The sequence below is a fragment of the Syzygium oleosum genome, unplaced genomic scaffold, assembly GCF_021117445.2.
Source record: "Syzygium oleosum isolate NSW1041296 unplaced genomic scaffold, Sole_v2.1 Sole_v2.01, whole genome shotgun sequence".
In the NCBI taxonomy this organism is placed as follows: domain Eukaryota; kingdom Viridiplantae; phylum Streptophyta; class Magnoliopsida; order Myrtales; family Myrtaceae; genus Syzygium; species Syzygium oleosum.
Window position 1 is genome coordinate 4,956,102 of NW_026607485.1, and position 13,697 is coordinate 4,969,798.

Sequence of the window (13,697 nt, forward strand, 5' to 3'; positions counted from 1 at the left end):
ATAGCCACATTCTTCCCTAACTGAAAATTGGTCACTTCTTCCATATCCTTCATCAAATATAAATGGTTCACCATGGGAAGTCCAATTATAATAGTTCGGACTAAACCCAAATCTAGTAAGGTGTTCTCTAACTTGATCACACACAAGAAATTTACCATTACCGTACTTTTTACACGGACACCTTAACTTATTTCCATCCATGAACTCATATTTACTACTAGCAAAGTCTAAAAATAGTTCCAACCCAGTACGAAACTCATCTGTCAATCCTTGACGTCCAGGTAAGTTCTTATTATACATCCAAGCCCTTTCTCTTTGCATTGTGTCTGTATTAAAATAAAAAATTATGGTAAAATATTTAAAATATCATATCTATTGCTCTTAATTAAAACCATAAAATTTTTGAAATTATAATTTTTATTATTCACGCAACAATTAATATGAAATTGCAAAAATAGAAAAAATTACCATGTAAAGAAGACTTACCCAAATATTTGATTGAAATATTGGTAGGAGAAAGTGGTCAATTTGATGAGAATTGCAACGTCCACTTGGATTGCGAGACCTTCAATTAGACACATACCCAAAAAGAATAATCACTGAAGAATCATTTTTTAATAATTTTTAATGTGCAATGGAAAATGGAATTCATCCGTCGCAAATTTGCGACGGATTGCCTTTATTCCGTCGCAAATTTGCGACGGATTTCATTTATTCCGTCGCAAATTTGCGACGGAATTTTCACTTATTCGTCGCAAATTTGCGACGGAAATGGCCGTTCTGCCTCATCCAAAGGCCGGCGAGGTGTCCACGGTCGTTCAACCGGTGATGCAGATACGAAAAAAAAACAAACATAAACATATATAAAATAAAAAAAATTACAATTCAACGATGAATAGTCACGAAGCTAGCTAATGATACTTACCAGTACAAAAGCTTCACCGAGATTAATATATGCGTGAGCGAATTTTGCTGATTTCAGACATATGAAAGAGGGAGAAAAGCGAGAGAGAGCGAGAGAGAGATAGGGCTGGAATATCACGGGCTAATAAACTACAAATTTGCGACGGACGTGCGTTTTCATCACAAATTTGCGACGGATGTGGCGACGGTTTTTTTTTCCGTCGGAAATTTGAGACGAAAATTTTGCGACGGATTTATTTTCCGTTGCAAATTTGCGACGAACTTATTTCCATCGCAAATTTGCGACGGTTTTTTTTTTCCGTCGCAAATTTGCGACGAACTTTTTTCCGTCGCAAATTTGCGACGAAATTAGCGACGGTTTTTTATTTCCGTCGCAAATTTGTGACGGAATTTGCGACGTATAAAAATTCCGTCGCAAATTTCTGACGGATTATTCATCCGTCGCAAATTCCGTCGCAAATTTGCGACGGAAATAAGTTCGTCGCAAATTTGCGACGGAAAATATAATCCGTCGCAAATTTCGTCGCAAAATTTGCGATGAAAAATTTCCGTCGCAAATTACATGTTTTTTTGTAGTGTTAATTTACTACACTTTATCTTTTAATGTACCTTTATTATTTTTTTTGACGAATTGGTTGTGATTCTTTTATATCACTTTTGCGTCGTCATTTGCGTGTTCTAGTTAAATATTAGGTTACATTTTTAGGATCATAATAATTACAAAAACATCGCATAAAACATTTAGCTGACGGCAGCTTTAGGACTCATAATATAATGAAAGACCGTATGTGACACTTAGTTGACAAATAATCAATTTTAGGTATCGAAAACGCATTAGTCGGATAACTAGTATAATCAAATCCCTGACCCTATATATATTTGGTTGCATAGGAAGTGAGCTACGTGGTTTTGTCCTTTGGTGTACTTGTTAGAACACTATCAAGATGCACACTTAACTTTGGAGTTTTAAAACAAAGTTAGCATTTACCTCAAAAGGTGCCTTCGTGAATTAATTCTAATTTGTGCGTGCGCGCGCGTGCACACACACATATTTATCATAGGCATGCTCTGCCCCTATCGAAGTACAATTCGGTTTATCTTGCCTCATTTGTCGTCCTAAAAGCCTACTAGGAGTTGTTCCTTATTTAATCTCTCTGTCCCCGGTGACCACTCTCCGCCCTTGTCGGACCAAGTCGTTACATTACAAGTGAGGGTCGGTAGGTCCTCACGACGATCAAACAAGGGTCAATTAAACCTCTCGTTGTTTCAAGCATGTGGTGGCACTGCCGCCACCACGCGCGAGGGTTATTGCTCTCACCTATGGCCAAGCAAGGATTCTCCGACCTCATTGGTAAATGTGCCCCCAACCCAACCCTCCAAAATGCAGAAAAATAAGATGAAAAACACATTATTTGACTATATTCTCCTTATATTCAGATTCCGGAATGACGCAGAGATGTTCAAGCATCGACTTCGGCTAGAACGAAACAATAAGTACCGGTAGCAGTAATTGCAAGTAGTGTACATAATACATATGATGTAGTGAAGAAAAATAACCATTGACCTGAAGCCAGGACATGCTCAAATCCATACATATCTACATGAGCCTGATACAGGGTTTTGGTCGATGCCTAGATTGCCGACGATTACTAGTATCAAAACTGACAGATGTTCGGCCCATTTGGCGCTTCCCTAGTGGTCAGCGAATTGCCGCGAGACGGTTCCTCTTCCACACCAATGGTCGGTAAATCTTGTTCTGGTTTTCTTCAAACCGATTCCACGGGAGTTTGTGCTTTGCCATCTTTCGCCTCCTTGAGGCGACTCCCAAGTAATCTCCAACATTCTGTTAGGATTAAGCAAGAGAAGCGTAAGAGTTCGACGCAGGTATAAAAAGATAGGACTAAATTCCTAGCACAGATGATTATGTACTTCAGTTGTGAAATATGATCAGTGAATTTGTAATATGAATGAGCGATGTTGAAATTGACTAAAGAACCTGAAGCCTTAAGATTCAAGTTCACATACCCTGAGACACAGTCCCTCTTCAACATCACAGATCGGATAATTACTCGGGCAGCAATCGCCGGTCCCGGTGCAACACACCACATTCTCATAAGGACAACAGCTGTAAATTAGGCAGAGATCGTAGAACTCAAAGAGGCAATAGCACGTCTCGTCGCTGGGGCAATACGAGAAGTCTCCGCATTCGGTGGGCGAAGGAGACGGGGACGGCGGCAATTGATGGGATAAATTTGAAGGTGAAACACTCAAAATTCACACAATCTCAGAGAGGAGAAGGAGATGGATAGACTTCTTTGTTCTCTTTATTTCATCTTATATCTCATATCTTACACAATTACAAGACTTACCTTAATGTAGGCTTTATACATGACTCTTGAATAAACTCATAAATGACTCGTAAATAAGAGCAACATTCCAATGAGATAGACTTCTGGGAACTCTCAAAACATTAACTAGACATCGAGACACGAAGAGATGCTTTGAAAGCAACAATATAATAAAGACTCTATTTAACTCATGACACTGAATAGTCATCAATATCGACAACTCGGTAGTTCATCGATGGTCTCGACATCAACACATTTCATCGATTCCCTTGACAAGCCTAAAACAATGAATTTGATTTGTTAGTAACAGACGCGGAAATATAAATACAGAACACAGGGATTTACGTGGTTCGATCACAAGGTGATCTACGTCCACGGGTGAGGCAAGACAAGATTCCACTATAATCAAATAGAGTACAGTTTTCAGAAGTCGAAACAACGACAAAAGCTCACGGCTCACAAAACTCTCTGAAAACAAAATTCTCTCACTATCCAATGAAAAAACCCTAGCCGCAGTATAAATAGTGCTCCCAAAAAATAGTGCTCCTAAATCTCAATTTTTCTCCACTTTCGGGTCGCACAAAAAATATGTCGGGTCGGGTGATAAATTGGACCGAGTACATAAAATTCAAGACATATTTAACATGATTTAATTTCTAACACTCCCCCTTAAACCAAATTCCGTTCCATTGATCATTCCAAGTAGGCTCTTCAACAACTGAAATGCATCGACCTTGAGAGGTTTCGTAAAAATATCGGCTACTTGATCTCCGGTCTTCACATGAGAAATTTCGATCTCTTTCTCTTTTACTTGCTCTCGATTGAAATGATATCAAACATCGATATGCTTGTTTCGTTCGTGAAAAACTGGATTTTTCGCCAAAGCAATCGCAAAAACATTATTGACAAAAATCTCCGTCGATTTCACTTGCTCCATGTGAATCTCTTTGAGTAACCTTCTCAACCACATCGCATGACAAACACATGAGGACGCTGCTACATATTTAGCTTCACACGTTGATAGAGTAATACTGGGTTACTTCTTTGATGACCACGCAAAAGCAGTGTCACACAAGAAAAATACAAAGCCCGTAGTGCTTTTTCGATCATCGATGTCTCCACCATAATCACTGTCTAAATAGGCTCTAAGCTGAAATGATTTAGACTGAGTGTAGTGTAAGCCATGATCAATAGTACCGCTTGCTCAACCGGTGCTTGCATCAGCCCGCGACCAGTTATCTTCAACCCCAAAATTGCAAGCCGACAATTCAGTTGGTCCCAGTCTCGTCCGACGCTATAGCTTGTTGTTTTATTGTTCTTACCACACCCGAGTTTTATTTTACAGGATCACTTAAGGCTGGTCTAGCATTGATTGAGTCAATATTCTTCATCCAAGCAAACTCCATTTTGCTAATATCCTTGTGGAACTGTCCATGCTGTTGTCAACGTAAAAGCCCTCTCACGACCGAGCACTTACAAATGTGAGTCCTACCGAGAGCTATTGTCACCATACCGAACCTCATCCGCAAGCCGTGATCCACGATCCCGAGGTGTTACGAAGTTAGAAACATTATCTGCAAGATTAGGTAAAATCTCATCCGAATTTGATTTGGATAATTTATTGCCTAATATATGTTTATCAATATCTAATGTGCATATTTTGAGTGATAAGCATAGATCGATTAGGATTTATCTCCTAATCCGCAACGCAATATAATCTTTTGATTCTATCTATAAGCCCTTAGATGGAATTATTAGATTGCGCGGTCAGAAAATTTATCTTGATCTTTGAGCCTTAAGATTAAGATATTGATTCTATATTTGCGAAAATATCAAGTTGAGATAATGTTTCCAATTTTGAATTATCGATATTTTTGGTGAATGATATTTTTCTTATCTTTGATTGTTTTCCTAAAAAATTACAAAAAAAATCGCATGTCATATAGATTACTCTTAATTTTTTTTTAGGTAAGGATTACTCTTAATTTTTTAAATAAAAGAAAACCCAAAAAAAATATTAGATTGTTTTGGTGTGTTTATTTGCTTTACTTCCTTCCAACTCAATAGCTTGCTTTGTTAATTGATTGTTATTTTAATGGTTGCGCACTCGCTTGATCACTCCCTACATGTTAGTAACCTAGGTTAAAATCAATCCAAGTTGCCTGCTAAATATTTTTTAATAAAAGTGAAAAGGTACCGAAATGGGCATTAGGTTAACCTGGTGTAATCAGGTCCCCGAATCCATAATCTCTGGTTCGTAGGAGTAAAGTAGAACTCCCGATACTTTACTTGGGTTTCTAATCGACCCACCAAAAATAGATTAGTGGCGACTCCTAATTGAAATGATCTTGCATGATAAATAACTTGAACTTAAGTTGCGAATTGGTATGGGCTTGGGAGAGCCCGAGCTAGGTTTAGACTTAGCAATACATTAGCCAAAGCCCTATGTAGTGCACCACGGGAGGTTAGGTCGCAACAATCGGTCATCTTAAATTCCTTCACCATCGACGTTTTAAATGCATCGATCATCGATGGATTATTTCCCGTAAAAATAAGATCATCGACATATAAACATGCCAACAAAACATCACCTTTTTCATGCTTCAAATAAAATGCATGCTCGCATGGACATTGAGAGAAGCCATTTGCTTTGAAATAGGCATCGATTCTAGAATTCCATGTTCTCGGGGCTTGTTTAAGTCCATAGACAGTTTTCTTCAACCGCAACACTTTGTCTTCATGACCTTTCACAATGAACCCCTTGGATTGCTCAACATAAATCTCTTCATCGAGGATGCTATTTAAAAATGCTGATTTGATATCTATTTAATAAATTCGTTAATTATTTTGTACTACAACCGAAATCATCAATCTAACCGCTTCCATGCAGATGACAGGAGCAAATATCTCTTCATAGTCGATCCCGGGTTTTTGCTTGTACCCCTTCACGACTAACCTGGCCTTATACTTTGCCATGTCTCATTTCTCATTTTTCTTGGCTTTATACACCCATTTCATACCGATCAATTTCTTGTCCTTCGGAAGAACCCGCAAGTTCCCATGTTTGATTCTTCTCGATGGCTTCAATTTCTTCATTCATGGCTTTTCTCCATTATTCTTCTTTGGCAGCATCATCGTAAAGAAGTAGTTCACAATCGGCAAGAAGACACACAAGGTGAAGCTCATCGGTACTTTCATAAATCTCGGACAATCTCCTCGTTCTTGGCACCAACGGTTCATTGACACCGTTTGAAGAAGTCGACGGTGATGAACTCGAAGAAGATAGTGGAGAAGAAGGTGAAGAGTGATCCTTCAACTCCATTTGGCTGGAATCACCACAAACATTTACATCATCTTTTGGATAGTCTTCCCACAAGCCTCCTTCATCGAACTTGACATCTTGGCTTATATACACTTTCAAAGTGTTCGGATTAAATAATCAATAGGCTTTAGAAGAAGAGTCATACGCAATAAACATGAGCTTTTTGCTCTTGTCTTCCAATTTTGATCTTTTTTGGTCCGAGATGTGAGCATATGCAATGCTCTAGAAAATTCTCAAATATGAAACACTAGGTGTTCTCCCGCTCCACGCTTCTTGTGGAGTTACGCCTTCAAGGCCATTTATGGGACATCTATTTTGTAGATATACTGCACACATAATAGCGTCACCCCAAAGCTCTTTGGGCAAATTCTTGCTTTTCAACATGCTTCGAACCATGTCAAGAATGGTTCTATTTTTCCGTTCAGCCACGCCATTTTGTTGGGGAGAATATGGAGCCGTCAAGAAACGCCGAATTCCATGATCTTCACAGAATTTGTTGAATGTGGCTGAAATGAATTCTCCTCCACGATCGGTTCTCATGGCTTTGATGAAATAGCCACTCTCCTTTTCAACTAACCTCTTGAATTGTTTGAACGCATCAAACACTTCCGATTTCTCCTTCAAGAAATACACTCAGGTTTTTCGAGTAAAATCATTAATAAATGTAACAAAGTATCGATGATTACCATACGACTGAGGAGTGATTGAACCACGCACGTCCGAATGAATCAATTCAAGTGGCTTCTTCGCTTGATATGTTGCTTTCTTTGGAAAGCTATTTCTAAAATGCTTACTTATAACACACTTTCCACATACTTGATTGGGATGATCAATATGTGGTAAGCCATACACCATCTTCTTGCGAGAGAGCATAATGAGTCCGCCAAAATTAAGATGGCTAAGCCTCAAATGCCACAACCAGGAAGGATCATCCACACATGCCTTTAAACATCAAGCCATTTCATTTTTTATATTGAGAAGAAACATCCGGTTCTTTGACATCTTCACATTTGCAACCAGTTTATTATTTTGGTCTCTTAGCATAGGGCTAAGATCTTTCATGTGGACAGTATAACCTTTCTCAAGAAGCTGTCCCAAACTCAAGATATTGCTTGACATTTTTGGAACATAATAAACATTAGAAATAAACTGATGTGCACCGTTCTTCGGACGAATCAAAATTGTACCTTTGCCTTCAACAAGAATTTTACAATCATCACCGAACTAGACTTTCCCTTTGATTGTCTCATCCAATTCGGCAAACATTTCCTTTCTTCCACACATGTAGTTGCTTGATCCGGTATCCAAATACCACGTATTGCTTTGTTCACCTTCATCTTCTTTAAACGCCAATAAAAGAACTGGATCGGCATCATTTACCAAGTTCGCTTTTTCGTCTACTCCACTACCATCTTTATTCCAACACGCAAAAGCATAATGACCAAGTTTATTACAATGATAACATCGAACTTTCGATTTATCATACCATTATTGTCTCGAGTTCGTTCCTCTTCCACGAACACCTTTTTGACTCTGGTATTGGTTTCCATTGCGGGCAACATCTCCTCTGCTTCGTCCACGACCTCTACCTTGAAATCGACCTCGGCCTCAACCTCGATCACGATCTTGATTAATCCCTCGAGACTACACAAGATTACTACTTTGGTCCTTCTCTTCTCGGATAGATAACCGACTTTGGAGTACTTCCTCCACCGACTCATTCTTGTTCCTTCTAAGTCTTTCTTCATGAGCTTATAAGGAACCTAGAAGCTCATCAATTGTCATAGCGTCCATGTCTTTGGACTCTTCGATCGCAACAACAATATGGTCAAACTTCTTGTCTAATGACCAAAGAATCTTCTCAATGACACGAACGTCTGAAACATCTTCATCATTTCATTTCATCTGGTTGACAATCGCCAAAACTCTTGTGAAATAATCAGCAATCACTTCAGATTCTTTGATACGGATTACCTTGAATTCGCCTCGCAAAGTTTGAAGACGGATCTTCTTCACTTTTTCTACTCCTTGGTGCATGTTGTAAAGGATCTCCCACGCCTCCTTTGAAGTAGAAACATTCAAGACCTTCTCAAACATAGAATCATCCGGGGCTTGACAGATGATCGATAGAGCTAATTGATCTTTTGTGCGAACCTTCTCCGAGTTATTCCTCTGAGTTTGATTCAAGGTGGCTTTGTCCTCTGGCTCATCATAGCCAGTGTTGACAATCTCCCATACGCCATGCGCACCGAGCAAGGCGTTCATTCTAGTAGCCCAATTACCATATCTATCTTTGGTAAGACAAGGGTATTGAAGAGGAAGTTGATTGTTTGTTGAGGCAATGATCACAAACCGTAAGCTCTGATATTAATTTGATGGGATAAATTTGAAGGTGAAACACTCACAATTCACACAATCTCAGAGAGGAGAAGGAGATAGATAGACTTTTCTATTCTCTTTATTTCACCTTATATCATATATCTTACATAATTATAAGACTTGCCTTTATATAGGCTTGATACATGACTCTTGAACAAACTCGTAAATGACTCTTAAATAAGACCAACATTCCAATGAGATAGACTCCTGGGAACTCTCAAAACATTAAATAGACATCGAGACATGAAGAGACATTTTGAAAGCAGCAATATAATAAAAACTCTATGTAACTCATGACACTGAACAGTCATCAATATCGTCAACTCGGCAGTTTATCGACGGTCTCGACATCAACGACATTTCATCGATTCCCTCAACAAGCTTGAAATAATGAATTTGGTTTAATTTCTAACAGCGATGGCGGAGGCGGCGGTGGGGGAGTGAATGGGGGGGGGTGGTGGGGGGGGCGGAACGACGGATAGGGAGACGGCGCGGAAGACTCTTTGTCGGGTAAGAAGCCATCGCGTTGATGGCACATACACCGAACGGTAGGTCGGTGTTTCTTCGTATCAGGAAGTATCCTTCCACGCCCCAATCTGTTCCCCAGGAGTTCTTCACAATCCAATAATCTTCGCCACCTTTAGAGCCATAACCAACTATTAGGACCGCGTGGGTGATGTCGCCAGGATTGTTTGAACAGTTACCGTCGTAGATTCCCTAATGTGTTGATTCGCAGAATCATCAATCAAATGGTTTGTATGCAAAATTGTTTTCGTGTGAGAACATAACGAATTAAGACCTACCGAAGTGTAGAGCTGAAAATCTTTTGCGGAGCCGTCCATGGCGACGCTAATCGGCTGTTGAACGACGGAGAAGAGAAGAGCATTGTCTGACGGATACACGACCACGTACCCGTCAATGCTCACCGCCTTGTTATACTCCTTCTGATTGAACAAAATCAACTCTAAATCAGATACATGGCAAAAGACTAATGCTATTCATCATGTTTCCTATGACGTCACACGTAATTCCCTCAAGAAGATGCGTATCGAATTTACTCCAAAACAATTCACTCATTGCATTTGTTTTGCCTCCATGGCCTAGAGACCAAATGAGACCATATATAAATTCAGGGGAAAGTGGATAAAGATACATTCTCATCAGTGAATTCAATGAAACATAAGCACATGATGTTCATAAACAAAAATTTATGAACTCTCAGACTTGCACATGCAGGATGTCAAGATACGAATCATACGGGACCGAACCTTGGTGACGTTGCAGACACCTGCCACGCCGGTGTAGGGATAGTCTTCTTCCGAATCGATTCCGCCGTTGTTGATGACCCATTCGAAGGCGTTGGTCATGTAGCCACCACCGCATCCATAGTTGGTGGTGACGCAGTCCACGAGCTCTTGCTCCGAAAGGCTGATCAGGTCCCCGGTTTTGAGTGCATTGATTCCTTCCATGGCTCCGGTCGAAGAGAATGCCCAACAACTTCCTATGATCGTGGATCGAGTGCAACATTCAAGCGATATTCGAGAGAAAATCACCCAAAAACACACAATAAACAAGCACCTGAGTGCCTGAACTGCGACTTCGATCACAATTTGCATCCATAAGATTGAGAACCCATAATTTACATCCTACTGTAACAAAATCTAGCAATTGGTTTAATAATATGCTTGGGAAAACATTTTGATCCTAAAGAATTGTTGATATTATCAGGCGACAGACAACCTAAACACAGGATCAAATTTAAAGTGTCACGTTACAAATTGTTGGTTTTGAATCGGGTTCTTCAAACACCGAGAATTTTTACTTCGTTCTTCCAGAAAATATGGAGCCGAAAAGCTCTCTCTCTTCTATTTCTGCTAAACTTAATCGTATCTATGAGCTACAAGCTCTTTATTTTGTTTCTGCGCATATCTAACCTGCATAGTGGTACAAAACAAGGATGCGAATATTCAATAATCCATACGGCCACAGCCTGATTCCGAAGCTCAATTATTTATTTCTGGTTGATCGGCAAATTTTCATGTTGTCGACGTCAAAGCGTATGAGAAGAAACTTTAGGGTTGTCAAGTCGAGGGAGGCTTTCCAATCCTCTTCTAATCTTACCAGATGGAATTTTACTAAGATCAGGCAATTCTCTTCTGCTCATTTCTCAGGCATATTTAACTTTCTTAAAACCTCTTTCATAGATCAAAACGCTCCAAGATTTCACCATTCCATCCTATTTTTAGCCTTCACACAGGCGATAACATGTGACTCCCTGTTTCCTAACAACTCAAGCTTTTACATTTATCGGCAGTCCCATGAACTTCGCGGGTTTCTCTTACAATTTGGACCTTCTACAGTGAAAATTCTTAAGGACCTCGATGTCCCTATATTGCTAAGATCGATTGCATCGCTACAGAATCAGTCCAAACTTACCTAATGTTCTTGCAGTGCAGTGATTGGGTTGAAACCTGGCCACGTTTATCATTAAATTACCCGACAACACCAAGGGCTCACTAATTATTTCATATAGTCGTATTCGGAAAACATAATTCGATGTTTTTGAACCTAGTGGTCTTACCTTCTTATATTTGACCAAACCAATAACATACGACAAAGAAGAATTTCTAGTGGTCAAGTCAATGGCATCTTGTTCACGTGCATGCAGACCATGTTCTCTCAATATCTCACTTGCCAACTATCGAAACAGAATTCCCAAAAAAATTTATCGTATGTTCAAGCATAATAAAGCTTAATATTAAGCTAACACGGTGATTAGTCCGAATCAGATTGAATACAAATCTCAAACTTTAGATACAGCTTCAAGTCCGATTAGACTCGGTACTATCTAATGTCACGCATGCTCGTGTTATAGGGATGATGCATGAGTGGAACAAAGCAAATCACGGTTTTGAAAATAACACGGTCAATCGTGGGTCATGATGATTTTTGAACTATGAACCACTCGATATAAACATATAAATCTAGAAGATAGGATAAGGTATGTTCCTAATGATTTTGTGATGTCATCTTAGAGATCAGCAAAATACACCCCAAAAATTATGATGAAAGAAGCAAAACCAATCAAATTAGCAGGTCAAAGACGTACCGCATTGTCCTTGGTACTTCACACCAGTGACGACGCCATAGTTCCTCCAATCCAAAGAAGATGGTGCCTCGCAAGACTCCACTCCCTTCCTCTCGCTCCTCCTCAAGCTCTCTCTTGTGGCCCTCCACTTTTGGTTGACCGACTTCTTCACCTTGGACAAGTAAAGTTGCTTGAACTCCTCGTTGCTCAAGTCAGCAAACTTGTTCAGCCCCACGCTATGCCTCTTGTCATCGCCTGACCTCTTGCCCTCCCTATTTCTCTCCACTACGTATCTCAAGTTACTCTTGAAGTTCTCGAGCCGCTTCTCGGCCTCCTCCGCATGATTGTACACCTTCTTGTGCTTCGCCTTCCATCTCTGGAAGAGCTCGATGACCCGTTCGTCCGAAATGGCGTCGTTTTGGTCCTGTCCATGGCCGATGATCGAATACTCACTGGGGAGAGAAGTATGTGACAGAGACAGGCATGTAAGTGAAGCAAAGAAGAGGAAGGCAAGATCTAGTTGATGATGAGTTCTTGAAGAAGAACCCATGATGTTCTCTCAACTGGGATTCAGAGAACAGTGCTTAACTTGGTGTGAGAGCTGGTCTCTCTCTCGTTGCGTAGGGTTTGTTTATAAGATGGGAATTCGCAGCATTAACTACCAGTCAGCCCAAGTACTTCTTTTCTCTTTTTCCTTTCCCTGTCCGTGCTTCACCATCCCACGTTTTCAATGACGGATGACAAAAGCTTTAATTCCATTAGATTAACAATCAACCTAATCCACGATGACAAGGACTTTCGAAATTTATAATAAGTAGCTCTGCTCGGAGCTGTATGATTAATCGAAATTTGACTTTTAAATGTTGTTATATATTTCTCTTTGCACTTCTATCAGATCTTTCCATGTGAAAGGTTTCGACTACAACGTGTTAAAGTAATCAAAATATATCGAAATATATACAGAGATTATAACTTTACATATATTTAGGTACTATAAATTTTGAAACTGCAGTACTTGCTCCACCAAAGGGGAAAAAAGGATAAATTTAACATTGGGCACAAAAGGACCCCCATATAAAACTGTGTATTTTCTTATTTAACTTCTTGAATCCAAATTGGAAGTGTTTCTTGTGAGCCCACGTTAGCAATGTTGGTAGCAACAATGAGGCCAAATTGAAGCAAGGAGGCACTCCAACATATATGATTAAGCTGCTTCTATCAAGGGTATACATCACAATCTCATCATATCAAGCTCAAACTGTCTTTTTAATTAGTTGGCATAGGTCCACATTTTTAGACTGTTCTAACTAGGGTTTTTTTTTTCCTTTTCTGATGGATCCTTGACTAAGGAGTTAAGTGGGGAAGAAATATAACAGTCCAATCCAACTACTCTCTCTCTCTCTCTCTCTCTCTCTCTCTCTCTCTCTCTCTCTCTCTCTCTCTCTCTCTCTCTCTCATTGTATCTAGATGATGTTGTATTAGATTTTGCGATAAATATTGTATAGACTTATTTATCAAAAAATTTCGTGAATGGTACAAGTCATACATATGAAAGTTTAATTGAGGATATATTTCTCCCATGCATGTTCGTAAAAAGAATATGTGTGAAAATAAAATGTCTGTGAGCTGGGGTTTC

General features: G+C 39.6%; 1 protein-coding gene and 1 pseudogene across 1 annotated transcript; both read right to left on the reverse strand.

The window, feature by feature from the left end:
• Window positions 1-2,561: 2,561 nt before the first annotated feature.
• Window positions 2,562-6,248, reverse strand: LOC130134605 (uncharacterized). Its single transcript, XM_056312296.1, has 4 exons — window positions 6,150-6,248; window positions 3,294-3,376; window positions 2,950-3,190; window positions 2,562-2,767 (listed from the first exon to the last, which is right to left on the reverse strand). The coding sequence occupies exons 1-4, from the start codon at window positions 6,246-6,248 to the stop codon at window positions 2,624-2,626; spliced, it is 567 nt and encodes a 188-aa protein (XP_056168271.1). The 3' UTR covers window positions 2,562-2,623.
• A 1,743-nt stretch (window positions 6,249-7,991) lies between these two features.
• On the reverse strand, window positions 7,992-12,659 carry LOC115663206 (cysteine protease XCP2-like; annotated as a pseudogene).
• Between the last annotated feature and the right edge of the window lie 1,038 nt (window positions 12,660-13,697).

Coding starts and splice junctions, on each gene's coding strand:
- LOC130134605 (XM_056312296.1), bottom strand. CDS start 6,248: ATGGCAAAGTATAAGGCCAGGTTAGTCGTGAAGGGGTACAAGCAAAAA. Junction 3,377..6,149: donor CTGTCATCTGCATGGAAGCG/GTTAGATTGATG, acceptor GAGAGTTCCCAG/AAGTCTATCTCATTGGAATG. Junction 2,768..2,949: donor AAGAGGGACTGTGTCTCAGG/GTATGTGAACTT, acceptor TAATCCTAACAG/AATGTTGGAGATTACTTGGG.